This window comes from Pseudorca crassidens, chromosome 1, assembly GCF_039906515.1.
Source record: "Pseudorca crassidens isolate mPseCra1 chromosome 1, mPseCra1.hap1, whole genome shotgun sequence".
In the NCBI taxonomy this organism is placed as follows: Eukaryota; Metazoa; Chordata; class Mammalia; order Artiodactyla; family Delphinidae; genus Pseudorca; species Pseudorca crassidens.
Window position 1 is genome coordinate 34,655,040 of NC_090296.1, and position 25,224 is coordinate 34,680,263.

The 25,224-nt window shown below is 36.6% G+C and overlaps 1 protein-coding gene across 5 annotated transcripts in view; it reads right to left on the reverse strand.

The window, feature by feature from the left end:
• The window catches only part of RAD51B (RAD51 paralog B), a 692,465-nt gene that overhangs the window by 626,547 nt on the left and 40,694 nt on the right, over positions 1 to 25,224 (reverse strand). For all 5 annotated transcript variants that reach the window (XM_067732518.1, XM_067732498.1, XM_067732489.1 and 2 more), the window contains exons 5-7: positions 24,569 to 24,705; positions 12,991 to 13,110; positions 10,897 to 11,080 (exon numbers count right to left, since the gene is read on the reverse strand). In XM_067732518.1, coding sequence (XP_067588619.1) covers positions 10,897 to 11,080; positions 12,991 to 13,110; positions 24,569 to 24,705 — 441 coding nt within the window. The remainder of the gene's footprint in view (positions 1 to 10,896; positions 11,081 to 12,990; positions 13,111 to 24,568; positions 24,706 to 25,224) is intronic.

A 25,224-nucleotide genomic window follows, 5' to 3' on the forward strand; every position in this document is an offset into this window, starting at 1 on the left:
CGTGAGCCACAACTACTGAGCCTGTGCTCTAGAGCCCATAAGCCACAACTACTGAGCCCACATACCACAACTACTGAAACCCGTGCGCCTAGAGCCCATGCTCCCCAACAAGAGAAGCCACCGCAATGAGAAGCCTGCGCACCGCAAGGAAGAGTAGCCCCCACTCGCCGCAACTAGAGAAAGCCCGCGCACAGCAACGAAGACCCAACACAATCAAAAATAAATAAATTTATTTTTTAAAAAAACCAATAAAAACAAAGTTTTATAAATTATAAAGAGCTACACAAAAGAAAGATATAATTTTTCTAGAATTATTCTCACTAACTAATGAAATAAAGTGAAGGTTTAGTCTAGTCTATGAGTTTCAGCCACCTGAATGAATATAGGGTATCTTTAAGGATAATCTGACTTCAAATGTGAATTAGCAAACACAAGGCACTTATGAAAAACAAAAAAAAATGTAAAAGACGTTTCTTACCTCACAGAATTCCCACAGTGTTTGCTTTCAGTAATTAATATGAAAGTAATCAAAGTAAACCAAAAATTTTATGATTTCTGAAAAATCATACAGTAACAGTACACAACAATAAAATGTAACTCTAGAGTTTTGATGGCTTAGTTACATATATCTAGAGTGTAGGGTTTCTATTTCACAATTAGAGAAACTTCATTAGGTTTTCACAGAAATGCAAATCCTGAATTTTTACATTTATGACAAGAATAAATGTCAAAATTGGGTTCATACATACCTTTTTCTTCGATCTCACAAGTCATAAACATTCTATTCCAATTTTGTAATTAACAAAACTTTAATTATTTTAAACGCATTGGCCTAGCTTCCTATTTTTTTAAATTTTCAATATTTATTAGTATCTAAGATAAGTCATAATCCTATAAGTTAAACCCACTTTGCATGATGGGACAGCTAAAAGTAAAAGAAAAGAAATTCTGGCCCATATGAAATTTACCATTAAACTGAGAAAAAAAATATTTTTATGCTTTTGTCAAATAATAATAAAAAGTTTAACCTTGTAATATTTGCCTCACTCAAAACAAAAACAAAGTTTCCACTTGCCAAAGATTTTAAACCCTTATGTCCTTAAAATATAATACAATACATTTTAATTAATTTTTCTAAACAGCTTTAAATATTTTATGAGCATTAATATTTCAAAAGAAATCACATTATGCAATAAATTAGAGCAATGCATTTTCTCAAAAAACATACAATCAAGAACACAGATAGAAACAAGAGAAAATCAAGAACATAGATGGCAACAAGAGAAAACCCTGTCAAAACCACACCTCAGTAAAATAATTTGGATTTTAACAACTTTCATTGAAAATAAGACTTTTCCTTCTTAGAATGTTTAAATAGTATATTCAAATTTTTCTTGATATACCAGTTTTCTAAATATTGGTAACTGGTACTAGTTCCCTTACAGCAGAAAACATTTGCACAATATCAAGAAATGAAGGTAAAAGAAGATAGAGGGGAAAGAGACAGGAAACTTCAGTGCTACTCATATACCAACAACTGAAGTTACCTTGTTGAAAATTCTCTGAAACAGTAAAAATTTAGATCTTGGCATTTTGTGCATTTTTTTGGTATTTGTACGGGCCTGTTCAAGATACACTGGAAGCATTTTCAAAGAAGCACCACCATCATTCTGTAGATCTCAGAAAAAAAGAGAATCCTACTGTAGGAAAAAATCTCAGAACTGGCACCCAAAAGATCTTACATTCTATCCATTCATCTGCCCTCTCCTATGCTAAAAATAGGAGAACAAGTAAGGTCACCTCTCGGCCTCATTGTCATCTATAAAATGAAGAGGCTAATCTAAATGATCTTTAAGGTCTTTTTTGGCAAGAAAATCTCATTTTAACCTAATACATAATTAACGATATGTATAATAACTGTTTTGTATGATATTTAGAAATCAATGATAACAAGCAACATAAATAACCATAACCACAATTCATTTTATACAGGTAATATTTAAATTCTTCTCTTATGTTATTTTCATTAATTATAAATCGTTTTAGAGTCTACTGTTTTTTCTAATACTAGCATGGACACACTTTAAAAAGACAAAGGTCCTCTATAATGGAAAAGAATCTGAAAAAGAATATATACATATATGTATATGTATAACTGAATCACTTTGCTGTACACTTGAAACAAACAAAACATTGTCAATTAGCTATACTTCAATTAAAAAAAAAAAAAGACAAAGGTTTTTCATCCTACATCTCAATAGCAGAGTGTCCCTTAAACTTCCCCCACAACATTCAGGAAAAAACTTCTACAAGACTAGTACAACTGTGTTTCTCAAACTGTAGTCGGTGAACATATTCAAAGTTTTGTAAATTGTCTCTGAGAATTTTTAAATTTTATATTTCCATTTCAATGATAGCCTCAAAATATTAGTATAGGCATTTTATAATTAAAAACTGCCAACAGATATTAATGTGTATTTTCAATCAAGTGATGCCAAGTGGTACAACTTTAATTGTCAGAGACGAATAAGAAAAAAGTAATAGCAGAATTCAAACGTAAATGCATTCATGCCCAGGTAAGGGCCAAATGACGTTATCCTTCCCAAACAGAAGAAGGTTTTGTAGTAGTTCAAAGTTGAGTCATCACATAAACTACAGTAAATACACACACACATGCACACATATAATTCAAAAGAAGCTATGCTATGTTATTTATATTGCAAGTAATAATTTAATTTAGCAAATGATCATCTGTAACATTAGAATAATTACTTTGAATAGTATTGTTTATTCAATACAACCCACTTTTATGGTTTCATAAGTATGATTTAATATGAAGAGTTATTAGCTAGTTTTATAATTCTATATATGTCTGTAATATAATAAATCTGAAGTCAGAAATGGGGGTTAAGAGCATATCACTTGCATTTAAAAGGGGCCAATGTCTTAAACTAGTTTGAGAAAACACTGCTTTATGAGCAGACTGCTCTCGTTCCCTTCCTCCAAATTCCTTAATCTAATGGTAGCGCCAGCCCTGGGTCCAAGGCTAGGGAGAAAAGAGAAGGGTCCAGATCAGGGGATGGCAAATTGTGGCCCAAGGCCCTCCATCTGGTTTTGTAAACAAGATTTTATTGAACTATAACCACACCCATTAGTTTACAAATTGTTTATGGCTACTTTTATGCTACCATGGCTGAGTTGAGTAGTTACCACAGAGACATTAGGGCCCACAAAGCCTAAAATATTACTATCTGGCTCTTCACAGAAGTTTACTGACCTTTGGCACAGTGAGCTAACAGGGCAGAATGAGTATGGGCTCACTGGCATCTGAAAGTCCTGGGGCAAACAAGTGGGAAACAAAGTATGACTGTTTCTAGAAGGAAATAAGACAAGAAGTTTCTCTGATGTATAAAAGGAAAGTGTTAAATATTAGATATAAGGGTTCCTTACAGTTTTTTTTATTTGTTAAGCTGTATATGAGGCTCTGTGCTAAGTATATTTAATTCAAAAGAACAACCAATTACTACGATAAGGGAAATACTTTTTTTTTTAAGTACTATCCTCTTTTCCAAGGATCTGCTGAAAAATGGGCACTATCCCACTGTTTTAAAGTTGGGCATTACTGGACTTCCCTAGTAGCACAGTGGTTAAGAATCCGCCTGCCAATGCAGGGGACATGGGTTTGATCCCTGGTCCAGGAAGGTCCCACATGCTGCGGAGCAACTAAGCCTGTGTGCCACAACTACTGAGCTCAAGCGCCACAACTACTGAAGCCCACGTGCTTAGAGCCCGTGCTCTGCAACAAGAGAAGCCACCACAGTGAGAAGCCCACGCACTGCAACAAAGAGTAGCCCCCGTTTGTCGCAACTAGAGAAAGCCCATGTGCAGCAACGTAGACCCAACACAGCCAAAAATTAAATAAATAAATAAATTTATTTTAAAAATAAATAAATAAAAATAAAGTTAGGCATTATTACTCTCACTTTACACATTAGGAAACTGAAAAACAGAAAAGTAATTAAGTTATAGTTATACAGGTAGTAAATGGAGGAGTCTGAATTCTAACCCAGATCTGTTTGGGTTGTTTCTGGTGTTTGGTGATTATGAATTATACTACTAAAAACATTTTCAGATTTTTGTATGATATATATCATTTATTAGGGTAAAAAAAATACCTAGGAGAAAGACTGCTTGGTCATATAGTTAAAGTAGATGTTTAACTTTACAAGAAACTGTCAAAATGTTTTCCAAGGTGGCAATACCATTTAGCATTTCCGTCAGCATGTAGGAGAATTCGAGCTGCTCCGTATCCACGTATCCTTGTCAGCATTTGGTATTGTCAGGGTTTTTGCTTTTGTTTTTTGAACCATTCTAATAGATGTATAGTAGTATTTCATTGTGATTTTACTTTGCATTTCCCTAATGACTAATAATTTTGAGCAATTATTTGCCACCTATATATCTTCTTTGCTGAAGTGTTTATCCAAATCTTTTGCCCATTTTTTTGCCCATTTTAAAAATTAGATTGTTACTGAGTTTTCATAGCCCTTTAAGTTACCAGTCCTTCAACATGAGTTGCACAAATATTATCTCCCAGTCTGTGGCTTGTTTTTTCATCTGCTTAAGTATCTTCAAAGAATAGAAATGTTAATTTTTTATGTTTTTTTTTAAATAAATTTATTTATTTTTGGCTGCATTGGGCCTTCATTGCTGTGTGTGGGCTTTCTCTAGTTGTGGCGAGCAGGGGCTACTCTTCATTGAGGCGCATGGACTTCTCATTGTGGTGGCTTCTCTTGTTACAGAGCACAGGCTCTAGGCGCGTGGGATTCAGTAGTTGTGGCACGTGGGCTCAGTAGTTATGGTTCACAGGCTCTGGAGCGCAGGCTCAGTAGTTGTGGTGCACGGGCTTAGTTGCTCCGCGGCATGTGGGATCTTCCCAGACCAGGGCTCAAACCCGTGTCCCCTGCATCGGCAGGCAGATTCTTAACCACTGCGCCACCAGGGAAGTCCCTGGTGCATTTTTTTTTTTTTTTTTTTTTTTTTTGCTGTACGCAGGCCTCTCACTGTTGTGGCTTCTCCCATTGCAGAGCACAGGCTCCGGACGTGCAGGCTCAGCGGCCATGGCTCACGGGCCCAGCTGCTCCGCGGCATGTGGGATCTTCCCGGACCGGGGCACGAACCCGTGTCCCCTGCATCGGCAGGCGGACTCTCAACCATTGCGCCACCAGGAAAGCCCCCTTGTGCATATTTTTAATGTCATTTAAGAAATCTTTGCCTGGCCCAAGGCCACAAATATTTTCTCCCATGTTTTTTTTCCAGAAGTTTTATAGTTTTAGGTTTTATGTTACAGTGTGTCAACCATTTTGAGTTGGGTTTCTATAATAGTACAAGTCAAGATTTGTTTGTTTTTTACATATGGATATCCAATGGTTCTAGCACAATCTGTTGACAAACTATCTCTTTTCCACTGAATTACCTTAGCATCTTTGTTCAAAATTAACTGTAAATCTATGGATTTATTTCTGCACTCTCTATTCTGTTCCATTGATCTGGTGTCAGTCCTATCACCAATACAACACTGTCTTAATTACTGTGTCTTTTTAGTAGGTCTTAAAATCAGGGAGTGTGAGTCTTCTAACTATACTTTCCTTTTTATAAATTGTTCTAACTGTTCTCTATCTTTTGCTTTTCTACATAAATTTCACAGTCAGATTGTTGATTTCTACCCAAAAGCCTACTGGGATTTCGATTGGGATTGTGTATTGAATACATAGAGCAATTTGGAGAGGATTAACATCTTGACATTGGTGAGTCTGCAGTCCATGAGCATGGTATGTTTTCATTTATTTAGGTCTACTTTGAGTTCTCTCATCAATGCTTTATAGTTTTCAGTATAAAAATCTGACATATATTTTGTTTCATTTATCACCAAGATTTCATGGTTTTGGTATTCTTATTAATGGTACAGGTTTTCAATTTCAGTTTCTAATTGTTCACCACTAGCATATAGAGAAACAATTAATTTCTATATATCAATTCTCGTATTCTGTAATCTTGCTAAAATCACTTGTTAAATCTAGTAGCTTTTTGGGTAAAATCTTTGGGATTTTCTACCAAACATATCATATTGTCTATGAATAAAGATAGTCTTATTTCTTCTTTTCTAATTTAAATACAGGTATACTTAAATTCTTTTTCTTGCCATATCACACTGGCTAGAGTCTACAATACACTGTTGATTAGAAATGGCAAGAATGGGTCATCTTTGCCTTATTCCCAATCTTAGGAAGAAAGAATTCAATATATCACCATTAAGTATGATGTTAGCTGTAGTTTTTTAGTAGATGCCCTTTATCAGGTTGAGAAAGTTCCCTTCTACTACTGGTTTGTTCAGAGTTTTCATCATGAATAGCTAATGAATTTTGTCAACTGTTTTTCCTTCCTACATCTACTGAGATGATCCTTTTTTTTAATGTGTTGCTGTAGTAAATTTTATATTTTAATGTTGCATTCAAAATCAATGAAACATTCCTGAAATAAGCTTTACTTGGTCATGATGTAGTTATCCTTTTTATTTATTGCTGAATTTAATTTGTTAACATATTTTAAGGATTTGTGTATTTATGTTCATGAGGAACATCACTCTGTAGTTTTCTTAAAAATTTTCTGGAAGGTTTGTATAGAATTGATACTATTTCTTCCTTAAATGTTTGATAGATTTTACCAGTAAAGACTTTGGACCTAGCATTTTCTTTGTGAGATTTTTAATTACAAATTCAACTCCTTAAACAGATATAGGACTATCCAGCTTATCTCTTTCTTCCTCAGTAAGCTTTGATAGTTTGTGTATTTCAAAGAATCTGCCCATTTCATCTAAGTTATCAAACTTACTGAAATGAAGTTGCTCATAACATTCCCTTATTATTCATTTAGTATTTGTAGGACCTTCAGTGATATCCCCTCTCATTCTTGATACTGCTAATTTGTTTTTCTCTTGGTCAGTCTGGTGACAGTTTTATCAATTTTATTAATCTTTTCAAAGAACTAGCTTTCTATTTCATTGATTCTTTTCTCTATTGTTTCCTATTTTTAATTTCATGGATTCATGCTTTTATCTTTATTTTTTCCTTTCTTCTGCTTATTTTGGGTTTAATTTATTCTTGTATTTTTTACAAGCTAGATCACTGATTTGAAAACTTTCTTCTTTTCCAGTATAAGCATTTAATTAAATAAACTTCCCTCTAAGCACTGATTTAGCTGCAATCCACAAATTTTGATATGTTGTATTTTCATTTTTATTTACTTCAAAATATTTTCTAAGTTCTCTTGTGATTTATTCTCTGACTCATGGGTTATTTAGAAGTATTTTTGTTTAATTTCCAAATGTCTGTGGATTTTCCAGACATGTTTCTGTTATCAATTTCTAGTTTAGTTCTCTTGGGGTCAAAAAACACACTTTGTATGATTTCAATCTTTTAAATATGTTGAGATTTATTGTATGTCCCCAAATATGGTCTATATTGGTGAATATCTCATGTGTACCAGAAAGGAATATGTATTCTGCAGGCACTTGAATGGAATGTTTTGTAAACACCGATTAGATCAAGTTGACTGTTTATGTTATCCAAGTCTTCTGACTTTCTGCCCATTAATTCTATCAATTACTGAGAAAGGATGTTGAAATCTCCACACACGCAGGCATGCTTGCATACAAACACACATATAATCATCTTCCATATCCATGGGTTCCATATCTGTGGATTCAACCAACCATGGATCAAAAATTCTCACTTGGAGAATTTTTTTTTCTAATCTATGATACATTTTAGTTTTTAATTTTTTATTAATTTTTATTGGAGTATAGTTGCTTTACAATGCTGTGTTTCCTTGGAGAATTTTTGATGCAAAACCCTGGACACAAAACCCACGGATAAGGAGGACAACCATTTTATATAAGGGACTTGAACATCTGCAGATTTTGGTATCAGCAGGGGTCCTGGAAGCAAGCCTCTGCAGATACTGAGGGACAACTGTACATACCATACACAAATATATACACAATGTGACAATCGAAATTAAATACAAATTATATTTTAAGCTTTTTCCCCACATTTTAAAAGCACTGAAAGTTCACTGTAGAGAAATATTTAAATTCAATGAAGTACTCAACCCACAGCCAAGTTGGTTTTACTCTTTACTCTCATTTGAATGAAGATATCTAGAGTGTATCAAAATGCCAGGCATCCTGGCCCTGTCCACCATCTCAGATCCACAGCCAAAGAACAGGCTGGAATGCTTGGCTTTCTACCCAATCTTCAGAGGCCATCAGACATTCACTTACCACAGTTTCACTAAACTGAGATAAATCTCTTCTAATTCCTGGTTCTGTGATACTATCTAGATCTCTAAAGCCTTTTCCAAGTTTAAGAATCTTAAGAATTCTTTTTCTTCCTATAAGACACCAGTGTGAACTGAGTCCAGCTCCCATATGATAAGATTCTGCCATCTAAAGTTATATTTTATTACTATTATAAATAGTAAACAATATTAAAGATAAGATCAAAGTAAAGATAAAAGCAAATGATAAAATTTAAGTTCAGTATAAACATACATAAGATTAAATCAAGTCTAAGAAGAAAAGCAGTATCTAAACTCATACATTCAAAAACATTTACTGAGTGCCTACTATGTGTTAGGCACTATTCCTGGTACTGAGAATAAAGCCATGAACAAAGTAGACAGAATCCCTTTAACCGTACTATGGGGTGGTGAGGTCACACAAACAATAAACATAAATATATAATGCTAGAGGGTGAAAACTATGATGGAGGAACATAAAGCATAATAAGAGACATGGAGAGGCAGGGAGTGTGGTTAATACTTATATGGTCAGGGAAGCCCTCACTAATAACAGGAGACAATATGGATAATGGATACTCCAGGCTGAGGAACAGCAAACACTTCTTGGGGCAGGAATGTTTGTTGGCACGTTTAAGTACCAGGAAGCATAAGGTTTGCTAATTTGAAAGGTATAATGAACCAGAAAACAACACACCTTTTAAGGCATTTACTTCCATATGAAGCCACCTTTTCAAAGTATAGCATAAAAGCTTAAAAGTTTATGATTTTCCATTTAAGTGAGGTAATTAGGCTAGGAAAATTCTGAGATTTCCTAAAGGAAGTATTTTTCAAAAGCCTTCTAAAACCAATACTGATTTGTCAGAAAAACCAATACCATACTGTGTTACATAAGTACATGTTATATTCTGCATTTACCTCTGAACAGAAAAACAAAGGCAAAGACAGAAGGATATGAGGATACTAAGTACCTATTCTTTCAGAGGGCTCTATTAAAAACAAAGAAAAGCAGAGCCCCTTTCTCACTCAGGAAAATAAATAATCACCTCAGAAAAAACTGAAATACATTAGCCTACAATTACAATTTAAAAGCAGACAGGGACTTCCCTGGTGGCCCAGTGGATAAGACTCCACGCTCCCAATGCAGGAGGCCCAGGTCAGGGCTAGATCCCACATGCGTGCCGCAACTAAGAGTTTGCATGCCACAACTAAGGAGCCTGCCTGCCACAACTAAGACCCGGCGCAACCAAATAAATAAATATTTTAAATAAATAAAAACAAACAAATATAACTTTTAAAAAGTGAATTTTCATATTTTACACAAGATTAAGTCACACAACAATATGAATAAAATAAACATATATACTTAACTTTTCCATTCAATCAAGTAACTCTATAAAATATTTTTTAAATTTCCTTATTCTCCTTGACCAGGGAAAATATGGATTTGAATTTGTCCTTTTAAGCAACTATAATAAAATTTAAAAGATAAGCATCATCCAAGATAAGCTTTACAGCACTCGATTCACCAGGAATTATACCATATAATCCAAAATATGAATTTAAAAGCCATTAAAACATGTAGAACTTTTTGAATGCCACATTTTCCCCCTCGATTCTTGCTTAGGTTTATCAATCTCAAAGGCTATGTGGTAGTTTCCACTAACAGTACATATTCTCTATGTTACAAAGATCCAAGGTTTTAATTTTCCAAACAAATCTAAAAATTATAAAATCATCACTAAATTTTATCTCAGTTTAAGGAATTTTCCTATCTTCTGTTGAGATGATGCATGGCTAAAATTGAAAAGCCTGACAATGCTAAATGTTGGTGAGACTTCAGAGCAAGCTGCACTCTCCCACACACTGCTAACGGGAATATAACTTAGTACTCATAGCTTACCCAGCACAAACCCTTGAAATACACCTCATCTTCAGATTTCCTGATCACAATTCCCACTACTGAAAGTCATGCCAAGAGTAATTTTTCAAGTTTTCCTTACTTACGCTTTCATTACTATCACTCCAAACACCCTAAAAAATCAACCTCTGGCTTTTGAAGCAAACCAAATCCTATGGTGTACAAAACAGCACTGAACACAATAACAATATCTAAACCTTAAATACTTATAAAACTGACAACTTCTGCCATAAAAAAAAAAAGCTGTATAGAAACAGACACAGGCAATTTCATGGAGTTTTAATACTTATTACTTACCTCAGTGTGATAAAAGTAATATAAAAACATGCACAAAGACTAAACAATGAGAGGGAAGAAAAGTACTGACTATAGGAACTTTGGAAAACAATATTTAAATCTTCTTAGGCTCAAATTGTGAAAAGGACGAAATAATCTCAAGAGATGAACAAATTTTAGAAGATGGTGGTATTTGCTATAGCAATTAGACTGTGCTACCATTAAAAAGTCATGTTTTAATTTCCTTTTAATTTTATTATTTGATGTTATAAGTTAGTGAAAATATAAAAGAAAGGAAAAAAAGAAAGAAGGAGGAAAAAAAGAGAAAAAGAAAAACTTACTGGGATTGAAAATTCCTCAGCCAAATACTTCAAAGAGGCTGCTTCTCTCGCCAAGAACTTGTTCCTTTCTCTCATGTTGCCCTGAAGTTGTGTATCAAACTCCTTTCTTACCACAGAAGCAACAGAGTCGATAATCACAAGTTTAACTCCTTTTGAAATAATTTCTTCTTCCAAGGATTCAATCCTGTAAAAGCAGAATTTATAAAATAGTGGATAAATTTAAGGTATAATTTTAAAAAATAGGGCATGGAAAGGTTAACTACCTTTAAAACAACAAATTATTCTTCCCTAAGTTGCAGTAATTATTGCAGATAGTCAATAAACATACATTATTTTCAGCTCTTCTATATATATTGCACACTTTGGGAAATAGGCCAAAATGTTTTCATTTAGCTTCACTCCTTGGTTTCCTTTTCTTTTTAATCAAACATTTACCTAATCTACCTCAAATGTGAAACGTGTCAATATTTATTTCTCTTCTGACAATTTGTATCAGCTCAAATGTAGATTTTACTGCTTATCCACTTTTTTTAAAATTAATTAATTTATTTATTTTGGCTGTGTTGGGTCTTCGTTTCTGTGCGAGGGCTTTCTCTAGTTGTGGCAAGCGGGGGCCACTCTTCATTGAGGTGTGTGGGCCTCTCACTGTCGCGGCCTCTCTTGTTGCGGAGCACAGGCTCCAGACACGCAGGCTCAGTAGTTGTGGCTCACGGGCCCAGCTGCTCTGCGGTATGTGGGATCTTCCCAGACCAGGGCTCGAACCCGTGTCCCCTGCATTGGCAGGCAGATTCTCAACCACTGCACCACCAGGGAAGCCCCCTTGGTTTTCTTATGATACTGCTAAAGCTCCAGTTTAGAGCAAAACTGCTTGCCGTAGCCCAGCTCCAAAATGGTCCCTATTTACTCCCACCTCCTGGTATTCACATCCTTGTGGAGTCCCCTCCCACATTGTACCAGGGTTGTCCTGTGGACCAATAGCATATGACAAAATGACAGTACACCATTTCTGAGAGTAGGTTGTGAAGGACTACAGCATCCATCTTGGGCTCCTTCTTACTTGCCCACTCTCTCTCAGAGCACTGGCTCTGGCAGAGGCAAGACACCATTGTGGACCAAAAATGTCACCTGCCACATCAGTAAACAAAGGATGTTGAGGCCATCAAGCCATCAGCCACGGCAGCTGCCCTGACTGTGCACCTTGAGGGAATTCAGAATAGAGAAAAGCAAGATACTGGCCCTAGACAGTTAAGGTGCATATCAAAGGAATGATTTCAATAGCCCAGACTCTTGCATCTTCCCATACATACAAAAGTGCTAAATTCATTAACTCAAAATGTTTGTTTTTTCTTTAATTAACAGTAATTTTTTGATGTTTCAACTACCTTGTTTTTGTTGCAAAAACTCCTATATCCTGGCTTCTCCCTTACCTCTTTGGAGCAGTCCCTCAGAGCTATCTGAGAGGCTGCCTCCTAGGCTTAAGTCCTCAGTATGTCTTCTGAATAAAACATAATTCTCAACTTTTAGGTTGTGTGCTTTTTTTTTTTTTCAGTCAACAACATGTTGTAAGCAGCCCTATGGAGAGACCCACACAGTGAGAACTAGAGGCCTCTCCAGGAAGGAAGGGAGGCCTTCCAGCAACTACATGAATGATCCTGGAATTCTCTAAGATTCTCCAGCCTCAGGTGACCCTTGAGATGACTACAACCCTGGCCAACAGCTTAACTGCAAGCTCTTGAGCAACCCTGAGCCTGAAATACTCAGCTAAGCCATTCCCAGATACCTAACCCTCAAAAACTATGTGAGATAACAGATGTTTACTGCTTTAAGCTGCTAAACTTTGGGGTAATTTGTTAATGGAACAGTAGATAACATACCACTTAATTAGTTAAATCTAAAACATTTTATTCATTTAAAATATTTTTCATTTTTAAAGAAATACTTCAACCAGTAGTAGTAAATGAAGAACACTGAAATAATTATTTCTCATAATCCTAATTTGTAGGGACTTTTTTTTTACTCAGAAGCTGAAAACATGAAAAACAAAAAATAAATCTTCAAAGTATTACTAAAATACCAAAATCTAAGACAGCATACCTTTGTAGAACTTCATCACAGCTGAGTTCCCGATAAAGATGAACTTTACTGCTTGTCAAAAGTAATTTTTCTTCAGTGTTAAAATATCTGGGAAAACGAGATTCTGCTATCTCAACCAGTCTGTGGAGGAAAAAATAGCACAAGCAAAAACAGTCAATATTTTTTTGCCATTTGCAGCAACATGAATAGAGGGCATTATGCTAAGTGAAATGAGTCAGACAGAGACAGATGAATACTGTATGATATCACCTATATGTGGAATCTAAAAAAATACAACAAACTAGTGAATATAACAAAAAACAGGCAGACTCATAGATACAGAGAACAAACTAGTGGTTACCAGTGGGGAGGGGAGGGGAGGGGCAATATAGGGTTGGGAGTGTGGGAGGTTCAAACTACTGGGTTTAAGATAGGCTCGAGGGTATATTGTACAACATGGGGAATGTAGCCAATATTTTGTAATAACTAAATGGAAAGTAACCTTTAAAAATTGTACCAAAAAATTAAAATAAATAAATAAATAAAAATAGTCAATATTTAAGGCCACATAAATTTTACTTAGGAAACTCATAAGCCATAAGTAACACTGGAAAAAAAGCCTTATCAATAGAACAGGTATTAAAAAAAAAAAGAGCAGGTATAAGCAAGATGGCTTCATATACAATTATGGAATGTAAGCCCTTGTTTGTAAGCACTAAAAGAGATTACCAGTCAGAGCACACGCCTAGCAAGGGCTCTTAATCTCATCTAATGCTGAGCAAGCAATATCTCTGAGGTTCAACATAAAAATATGTTTTTTTATAAATGAAAATTTGACTAGCACCATATGTTTAGTAAATAAGAAAAATGCTTTCATTTTCAGAAATGAAATATATTTGAATGTAGAATATTATCATTCTAATAATCAGATATCAGTAAATCTCCATGTCTCAGACCAGAAAAATATGTTTTCTCAATTAAAACTTAAATACATACAAAATAAGTGCTTTGGTAAACAGGAAACTATTTTCTAAACAAATGGATGTGTCCAATATTTCCTTAGTAAACAAAAAATTATTTTCTAAACACTGAATTCCAACCTCAAAGCTAGATCTAATGCATGGGGTAGGCCAAGTATTAGAGAGTGACAAGTTGAAACAGATGCAACTATAATCGTTATTAGAAATTTCAAATATTTCAGGCTAAAAATACAAAATGTAAATCTTTGAGTGTAATTGTCTCCTATTTAAAATGATACCTTATCAGCCCCATACTTAGCCATCCAAGGGTGACTGGGAGGAAGGACTATATATACTAAAACCATCCTATATTTTATGTTCCATTTAACAACAGAAAAGTATAAAAGAATAGTGTTTTCATTTCTAAATAGTTAATGAGCTCCAAGAAGAAGCTGAGAATGTTAAAGAGATAAAATAAGTTCCTCACATATGCCATACTCAGAAATGAAAGAGAAACTCTAAAACAGGAAAGAAAAAAAATAAAACTAGTTAATAACATTCCTCAAAAAGTATATTTTGGGGGCTTCCCTGGTGGTGCAGTGTTTGAGAGTCCGCCTGCCGATGCAGGGGACACGGGTTCGTGCTCCGGTCCGGGAAAATCCCACATGCCGTGGAGCAGCTGGGCCAGTGAGCCATGGCCGCTGAGCCTGCGCGTCCAGAGCCTGTGCCCCGCAACGGGAGGGGCCACAACAGTGAGAGGCCCGCGTACCGCAAACAAACAAACAAAAAAGTATATTTTGAACAATGTGAAAAGATAAGGCATCATTGGTTTGAAAAAGAAGAGGAAAAATTACTTTAGGAGTAAGGAATAGTACCGAAAGTTGTGTAAAAAGTTGAGTACAGAATGGATCAAATGACCATTCAGGAAAAGTACTTGAGAGAGGGAGGCACAGGGACTAGAAAAAAAGGAGGAAATGAGGTACGTGATGAAAGCAAGAAGAAATGAGATGACACTGGCAAAGCAGAACGGGCAAATTTTGAGAGTCTGGGGAAAATTTGCTGAGTTTAGTGCTAGTCAGAGAAGTCAGATAAAAAGCTCTGACACTTGGAACCTGCTGATTTTTAATAGGATAGGTGACACCTGCCAGAAACATGGAAGTTTTTCAAAATTTGGATACCCAGTCGATTAGGAACCAGACTGAGAGTACCTAAGTCATTGGCAACAACAACTGAACAGCTGACAGACAATAATAATTTTCTGAATCTAACACTAGGCTGGATTTCAACCAGCAAGCAGCTTGATAGTCAAAGGCTCTGGAAACTATTTCTCTCTCTCATTCCATTAAAGGCACCTCAGAAGGAGGGTGGTCAATGTGTGGACCTGAACTAACCTTATCCACAGTTATCATGCTGAATACCTGTATCAAATGGATATTTACACACGAATATGCTGTCATTTTCTATAAGTTTCTCCAAATATTTTTCATTTTAGAAAAAGTATCTTAAAATATATAAATCAAAAACCAAATACAAATGTAGTATTCTATATGCCTCACATTAATCGTAGAATTTCTTATGACAATCTTCACCACAAAGATCTTTTTTGGTTACAGCCACCTAAAGAAAAGATATGTTTTCCTCCCAGACATTAATTACATAAAATTTGAAAGCAGTGCCATCTAGTGGACATCTTTTTTATTAAAAGTACTCTTTTCAAAAGATGCATTTAAGATTCATTCATTCAATATTTGAGGACCTAATATGCGAGGCACCATTCTAGGAGCCAAGGATACAGCTATGAACAACAACAAGAAAACAAAACAAAAAAATCCTTCCCTCATGGAACTTACATGCTACTGAGAAAGACAAACAAATAAATATATATTAACATGTTGGATAATATGTGCTTTAAAGAAAAGTGAATCAGGTTAAGGGAACAGATTGTGACAGACAGAAGTAAGAGCTATTTCATGGAGGGTAGTCTGGGAAAGCCTTTTTAACACGGTGACATTTGAGCAAAGGTTTAAGGGAGATGAGAAAGTGAACCATGTGGCTATCCAGTGAAACAGCACACAGGAAAAGAGAATTATAGCAAGTGCAAAAGTCCACATGTGGGAAGATGCCTGGGGTGTTGCAGGAGTAACAAGGAGGCTTGTAGTAGCTGCGACACAGGAACCAAGAGGTGGGATAAAAGGAAATAAGGTGAGAGAGCTAGCCAGGGGCCAAGATCACATAAGATTTTTACGTTTGTGGGTTTTTTCGGGGGTTGGGGGTTAGATTTCATTTAGTAAAATGCGAAACCTAGGATCAGGACTGACGTGATCCAGCTTCTTTTCTTTTCTTAAAGAATCACTCTAGCTACCAAATGTAGAAGAGGCTATGGAGGGGCAAGGGTGACAGCAAGATCAGCTAGTGCCTGTAGTCCAGATAGAGATGATGACTTGACCTAGAGAACAGATCAGGTGATTAGAAGTAACTGCACTCCAGATACAGTTCCAGAGAGGATCGAAGGGATTTCTTGACTAATCGGATGAGCAGCTGGAGAAATGGAATTACCATTCACTAAAGTGGAGAAGACTGGATTCAGATCAAGGTTTTTGTTATAAGTTCCTCCTGTTACTTCACAGCTCTTTTATAAAAGAAAAGCTTTACATTAGTGACCACGTGCCAACTTGAAACCAAACACATGCTTAATGTAAAAAAAAAAAAAAAGTTTTCCAAAATTCTAGTTGAAATCTAGCATCATAAATGTGCTGAAATATAAGTTTATGGTTTCTCAAAGCTTCATGTAATACTGTCCTGTTGATTAATTCAATACGTACTTGCTTCATACTGTGGTATTACAAAGTATAATAATGTGAATCTATTAGTTCCTTACAGATTCCAGAATATTCCAAGGTTTTGTTTTAGTGATAATAAGTACTTATGACTAATTTTCATTTTCTATCATAAAAACTCTTCAGGATCTCCCTCACCACTAATTCACCTCGATTCACAAATGATAGGACAGCTGGAACTGAACTAAGAAAAACCTACTCAGACTCATGAAACCATCTCAAAAAACGGTAAAAGGGAATTTATCTCCCCTGTTGTTTGCCCCCTGGGTTAAATATCTGGATTTGTACCAACTAGCAAGTAGGTAAATGGCCCTAAGACCACACTGGTATTGCCTCCAGAATCAGCCAAAGTCATGCTGGGCACTACCGCTTCATGCCTCTCCCTGATACACTGGTTCAGAACGAGTGATACTCTAGGTAGTTTGGTAGGAATTAAAGGGAACTGGCTGTAGGGTACTTGGCACCCTCAGAAATGACATTAACACCAAGTACAAAACTTCCTTCAGATCTAAGCTTGGCCATTGCTTCCACATGGTACCAACACAACATATACCTCTCCTCTGTATACTTAGTTATAATAGTTGTAATTTTACAATTTTGTGATTATTTGATTTTCTTCCTCCCCTGTTGGACTACATCTTTCTTCTTAGTTTTCAAAGCTCTTCTGATTTCATGACATCTCAGGAATGTCTACTTCTGCCTCTTACAATTCCAATTCTATGTCCCACCTCCCCAAGTCTCCACCTTCCAGGGTCCTGGGTCCCATCTCCTGCTTCCCCAGATCCCTCCGTCTTCCTCACACACATTCCACTTGCAGTTCTAAGACTGCTTTATTTTCCTTTATCCATTTTATTTCTCCCAAAGTTTTATTTCAAAAATTTCTATTACTACTACCATCCATATTACCTTCCTTTTTTATTCTTAACCTCCAGTTCCATCTTTTTCTAATTATCCCCAATAGGGATAATATAGTATTCATTCAATTCATGTATACTGGAATTTTCACGGCTGCCAAAATTTCCATAGACAGGTCACTAACCTATTTATCTCTATTCTCAAGGTATGTACAGCATATAGCATCTAAGACTATATGATACCCTAAGGGAAGTCCAATAGGTAAAACAAATAAAAACAGACTTTTCCTGAATCAATCAGAAGAAGGAGATCCAGAACTCTGCCTGTTTAGCATTCCCCTCTCCCCAAGGCAGTCCCTGAGTACTTGAGGGTTTAGCACCAGAGTATACTATTATCTAATTATTAAGCAGTACAGAAATACAATTGCAGCCTGTGATGAACAAGCATGATTAACGTACTTCTCAAAAATATGTAAAAATGAGCTAGCTAGTGTATTGCTTTAAAGAAATATATAACTAAGCATTCCAAAGTGCTTTTAAGTATATCACCTCAAGGTTTTCTTTTTTCTTTTTTTCTTCCTTTCTTTCTTTCTTTAATTTTAGGCTGCGTTGGGTCTTTGTTGCTGCGTGCAGGCTTTCTCTAGTTGTGGCAAGCAGGGGCTACTCTTCGTTGTGGTGCACGGGCTTCTCATTGCAGTGGCTTCTCTTGTTGTGGAGCACGGGCTCTAGGCGTGCGGGCTTCAGTAGTTGTGGCATGTGGGCTCAGTAGTTGTGGCTGGCGGGCTCTAGAGTTCAGTCTCAGTAGTTGTGGCACATGGGCTTAGTTGCTCCGCGGCATGTGGAATCCTCCTGGACTAGGACCCGTGTCTCCTGCATTGGCAGGCGGACTCTTAACCACTGCACCAGCAAGGAAATCCTTTCTTTTTTTTAAATACATTTTTAAACTTCACTTATTTTTATTTATTCTTCCTCTGTTTTCTTCCTCCTTCTTGATAAAAAGATATCTAGCAACTTACTGACAGAAACTATTTTCCACTTTTTTCACTTACCCTAAATTCTCTATATGTTAATCCCTTAATCTTCCTTCATGTTAATCCTTCAATTCACTTCCACATTTGTGGTTTTTTTTAACTGATTTTTTAAAATTCATTTATTTTATTTATTTATTTTTGGCTGCGTTGGGTCTTCATTGCAGTGCGGGGGCTTCTCACTGCGGTGGCTTCTCTTGTTGTGGAGCATGGGCTCTCGGAATGTGGGCTTCAGTGGTTGCAGCACGTAGGTTCAGTAGTTGCGGCACGCGGGCTTAGTTGCTCCACAGCCCATGGGATCTTCCCAGACCAAGGCTCAAACCCATGTCCCCTGCATTGGCAGGCGGATTCTTAACCACTGTGCCACCAGGGAAGCCCTCATTTGTGCTTTTCGGAGAGCTTGTTTGAAGGACAAAATGGAGACAATTATCCATACAGAGACATACAGAAAGCTAAAGCATATTCCTTTCTGGGTCTTATATTTTCCTGCTTTATCTCTTATCTGAGTCCAAAAACTATCCCAGTTGTGGGAGACACTATTAATTACCTACCAATATCCATTCCCACTTCTTCCTTGCTATGGGAACCCCAATTTTACTCAAGCAGTTATGTTAACCATCCCCATCACACTTGTTACAAATATGTTTTGCCCTCACTTTTCCATCCTCCCTTGCATGTAGGGGTGACCAAGTGAGAAGTCTGCAGAAGGATTCCAGAGCGTGAAAAGAAAATCAGCAGAAGGGAGGAGGTGGCTACTCTGAAAAGTATATTTTCCTGATGAAAGATATAATTGGCTCTTTCTATTCTCACTGACTTAAGCACAGAACGGATATTATGCCTAAAATGTACCAGCCCTAGGTCTCTATCATCACTGAGAGACAGAACCAGTGCCAGCAACGACCTACTCAGGTCTTCCTGTTATGGGGAAAAATATAAACCTCTAGTTGTTTAAGCCGCTATTCTTTGTGTATCCAGTTGCTTGCAGGAGAAAGCTTCCCTAACTGATTGACCAACCTTCCCCAGTAACTCCAAATAGGAATCAAACAATATTGTAACAGCACAAACGAAATGTGACCAAGCATCACAGACCCAGCTCCATGCTCTGATCTGCCATGACAAACTCCAGAAGGCACTAAAAGAACACCAAGTCTGGCATCTATACAAAAGAGCACAGAGCACAGGGACCTTTGATTCCACCTGATCCTAGCACCAGATCATCACACTTTTCAAGCATTGTGGAGAATAGACTAGAAAAATAAAAACAATATAAATCGCAACCCTTGTCTTCAAAAGACCTTCATAAGAGTTCCTTGTGAATTATGCAACATGATTCCAACAAAAGGGACAAAAATTTTACCACTCAATTTTCCAGCCTGCCTCTAATGCAAGTACTAAGTAATATGTACATAGGCAGGAAAAGATAATGAAGGAAAATAATTAATACAGAGAATGCAAAAAGTAGCCAATTAGACTAAATGCAAAGACAAAGAAAAACAAAAATCGCCACAAATTAATACGGAGAATGTAGACTAGTCACCTGCTACTGGATTTCACCTAATTCACTGATAGGTTTTTAACCTACTCTGAACTGTAATGCTGATAACAATGAAATAATGCAACAGTTTAAGAAGACATTGTAAACTCAGCTTTGAAAGTGGCGCAAAAAAAGCAAGAATCCAATTACAGTGAACTAAACTGCTGTTATCAGAATAACCTTAATCCTTCAATTCTTTAAGCAAATGCCCCAGGACCTTTGTAAGAGCTATTTATACATTAGCTATTTATTACCTAATTGGCTATTTAATACTTTCTTGGCTTATGAGTTGAAAGCTAGTCATTGGCATTTTAAAGACCTGGACAACCTGAGTGAGCCAGTGTCTTTACCAGATTTAGCATCAAATATATTTGTCTGTATCAGCTTTAATATCAAATGTTTCAACGTTCAGATTTCCAGTGGTGTCACATGTTTATGCTTCTGTTGTTTTTTTTTACCATTTATTTGTTAAAGATCCAAATAAGTTTATCACATTACAATTGATCACTATGTCTTTTTCCCAGCTTTATTGAGATATAACTGACATATAACATTGTGTAAGTTTAAGGTGTACAATGTGATGTGAGCAATACATTTTTTTTGGTTTTGGTTTTGGTTTTATTTTTGCGGTACACGGGCCTCTCACTGTTGTGGCCTCTCCCGTTGCGGAGCACAGGCTCCGGACGCGCAGGCTCGGCGGCCATGGCTCACGGGCCCAGCCGCTCCACGGCATGTGGGATCTTCCTGGACCGGGGCACGAACCTGCGTCCCCTGCATCGGCAGGCGGACTCTCAACCACTGCGCCACCAGGGAAGCCCAATACATTTTTTTAAGCTCTATTTTTTTTTTTATTGAAGTATAACTGCTTTACAATGTTATGTTAGTTTCTGCTGTACAATGAAGTGAATCAGCTGTATGTATACCTATATCCACTCTCTCGGACCTCCCTCCCACCCATCCCACACATCTAGGTCATCACAGAGCACCAAGCTGAGTTCCCTGTGCTATACAACAGGTTCCTACTAGCTATCTAGTTTACACATGGTAGTGTATATATGTCTATCCTAATCTCCCAATTCATCCCACAATCCCCTTCCCCCCTGTGTCCACATGCCCGTTCTCTATGTCTGCATCTCTATTCCTGCCCTGCAAATAGGTTCATCTGTACCATTTTTCTAAATTCCGCATATATGCGTTAATATATGATATTTGTTTTTCTCTTTCTGATTTACTTCACTCTGTATGACAGACTCTAGGTCCATCCACATCTCTACAAATGACCCAATTTCATTCCTCTTTATGGCTGAGTAATACTCTTGGTGGGAATGTAAATTGATACAGCCACTATAGAGAACAGTATGGAGGTTCCCTAAAAAACTAAAAATAGAACTACCATATGACCCAGCACTCCTACTACTGGGCATATATCCTGAGAAAACTATAATTCAAAAAGATACATGCACTCCAATGTTCTTTGCAGCATTATTTACAATAGCCAGGACATGGAAGCAACCTAAATGTCCTCGATACATCTTTTAAGTCTCTTTAAATCCAAAGGTTTATCCTCCAACTCTTTTTTTTTAATCCTACAAATTGTTGTTTATTCTTTTCCAGTTTGGATTTTCTGATTACATCCCTCAGATGTAGCTTCACGTGTTGCTCTCTTCTCTGTATATGTTGTAAACTGGTCGTTGGATCTGAAAACTTGATCACTTTCTGGTTTGATTATTCTTCCATCAGCAAGTACCACAATGACTGGTTGCCTTTTTGTGATACTAGCACACTTTTCTGTTTATGAACTGTTTTTATTCACAACACTTCTGACACCAAATGTGTGGGTTTTCTATACTAAGCAATTTTCCAATTCCCTATGGACACCAACTGGGTGTCCTACAAGTCAATTCAATTCTAACACTAACTACTAGGAGTTAACTCAGACACCGCAGGTTAAAGGCTCAGATTCACAAGGCTGCCCCCACTTCAGTCTTCAATCACAAGTCTCGGGCCTCTGGTACTTCAGACCAACCAGCTATAAATCGGGAGTACCATCCCCCCCAGCACCTCAATGTGTTCACCAACCCAGAAGCTCTCCAAACCCTATCAGTTAGAGGGTTTTGTGGAGATTCCATTACATGGGCATGATTCATTAAATGGGAATGCTGATTTCTAGTCCCTCTTCCCTCCTCAGAGGTTGGGGAGGTAGGGCTGCAAGTTCAACCCTATAATCACATGACCAGTTCCTCTGGCAACCAGCCCCCTTCAGATGCAATCTAGGGGCCCACCAAGAGTCATCTAATTAGCATAAACTCAGGTATGGTTGGAAAGGGGCTAGTTACAAATAACAAATTATGCTCCTCTCAGCTCTATTACTCAGGAAATTCCAAAGGATTTAGAAGTTCATTTGTCAGTAACCAGGATGACGATATGTATTTATTATATCACAATATTCAGTTCCTAGATCACTAGATTATTAGGGTTTATAATTTGGTTATATTGTATCATTCCTTCGTCATTTATTATTGGAATACTTCTATAAAAAAGACATATTTGTTACTTAGTAATACAGTTCGTATTGAAAAGAGAATAAATGTTGATTTCCTTTTTTTTTTTTAACTCATTTTCAAAATAATAAGTTGCTTCTCCAGAATTCTCCAATGGTGATCAATTTGTTGCTTTTCATTTTATTTATTTATTTATTTTTGGCTGCACTGGGTCTTCGATGCTGCGTATGGGCTTTCTCTAGTTGCGGAGAGTGGGGGCTACTCTTCATTGTGGTGCACAGGCTTCTAATTGCGGTGGCTTCTCTTGTTGTGGAACACAGGCTCTAGGCATGCAGGCATCTGTAGTTGTGGCATGCGGGCTCAGCAGTTGTGGTTCATGGGCTCTAGAGCGCAGGCTCAGTAGGTGTGGTGCACAGGCTTAGTTGCTCCATGGTATGTGGGATCTTCCCAGATCAGGGCTCGAACCCATGACTCCTGCATTGACAGGTGGATTCTCAACCACTGTGCCACCAGGGAAGTCCTGCTTTTCATTTCTTAATATTACAGACTCATGAATTTAAACATATTCCATGTGTTTCAATCAACTTCTATTATTGTTCTACTGGTGCTCAATTTGTTTCATCTTTGGCCAGTGGGAGCTCTTCAGGTTGACGCCAGAGTCCTTCTGACCCTCCCTTAGCTAGTCTTTGATAGCTTTCTTGTTATCAGATAAGATGTTTCAGACTCAACTTAAAAACCTCCTAATACTCCAGTTTCTCTTCAGATTGAATAAATCTTTTGCCTTTTACTAAAACAAACAAACAAAACTTTCTGCTCCATAGCTAGAATCAGTCATTCCCCCATGGAACCCTTGTTCCTTTTAGTAGGAAATGGTATCTGGATTCCACGATCTGAGAGCAATACCTGTCAATTCCTTCATTTATCAAACATTTTCTGAGCAGTTAGTATGAGTCAGTCGTAGGATTTGGCTTTCAAGATACAAGGATATAACACAAACTCAAACAGCTGACAAACCAGTGGCATATACTTAGAAAGAATAGATAATCAAGAGATGTAGAACAAAGCAAATAAGCTCTAGGCAAAATAATCCATTTGAAATTTATCTGGTCAGGTAATACACTTTGATCTTTGTAGTACTCTTAGAGAGAAATAAGTAAGATTCACTGTGACATAACTAGAGAAAGACCCAAAGAACTATACCTATACTATACCTTGGCTAAGAAAGCAGAATTGAGTCATTCTCTAGATATATAAAGCACTGCTACTTATCAACGTCAATCAGAGCAGGGGAAGAGGAGATCAGACTTATCTTCAGGTATACAGAGTTACGCAAATGACTGAATGCCTTTCTCATAGAATGTTAAAATAAAGGTCCTTGCCAAACTAAGGAAATCTTTTCTTTCTAAGCATGCATATACTTATCATCGGTGTGTTTCTTGCATTTAATACCACACTATTTCAAAGATTAAAGTAAAATATTTCTCAAGCAAAAAATGTTTTGAAAACTGCAATTTTTCCATTCACTAATATTTTACTTCCAACTAGTAATTACTTACAAAGCAGCTTACCTTTTGTCTGTCTTATTAACTTTCCCTCTTCTCCATTTTCTACTTACATACCTCTCTCTGTTTCTTAAACTTGTTTCTTCCTGACTTTCTGCAAAACACAGCTTATTCAGGAGCCCCACTCAAACCAATAAGAAAGGGATAGAAAAGGCAAAAAGAAATTGCTGCCTGTGTTAATTTTAAAAGGAAAATTCCTTTAAAACAGTATCTAACACTCTGTATTCTCAAAAATAAAAAATGTTAACTTGTTTGTAAACGTTACATGCTATACATAAGTTACAAAAATAAAGCATTATAATGAAAAATTATAAAATCTCCCACCTTTCAGCACTAAATGCTGACTCCGTGTCAATGTACACAACGGCTCCTTCTAATCCTCCCATGTTGGTAGGTAATGTAGCCAAAATGCTCATCATTATACAAAACTGAGTTTTTCCACAACCTGGTGGACCTGTAATCTAAAATTAAAAAAAAAAATTATTTGTATAAACATTACAATCTAATCAAAGCAAAATCCTTTTAAGAACTTGCTACATATACAGTCCAACTAACCTGGGTTCCCAGAGAGAACATTCTAATACGCCCCTTGTATGTAATAAATTAACTTCCCCCCTATGCATCTGAATTGGTACTAGTTATGCACCATCCCTGGGAGAAGTGAGAAAATAGTCACCCAGACCATCCTCTGTGTTCTGTAGTTCAGATGAAAAACTGGTTGAGAAAGCCTTGAGGATTCATTTATAAATTCACAACTTGGAGTTCTATACCTTTTCCTCATTAAGACATTTATAGAAAGATCTTGAAAATATTTAAGAGGCTTTAATAATTGGTTTAGCATTTGTTATAAATTGGCCTTTCAAAACAATTTTGTACTAGTACTAGTACATTTGTACTAGTCCCACTAAAAGGTACTTTGATCTTTATTCTTAAAAGTATTTAGGAGTAAAAGGTATTGATATATACAATTTAATTTCAAA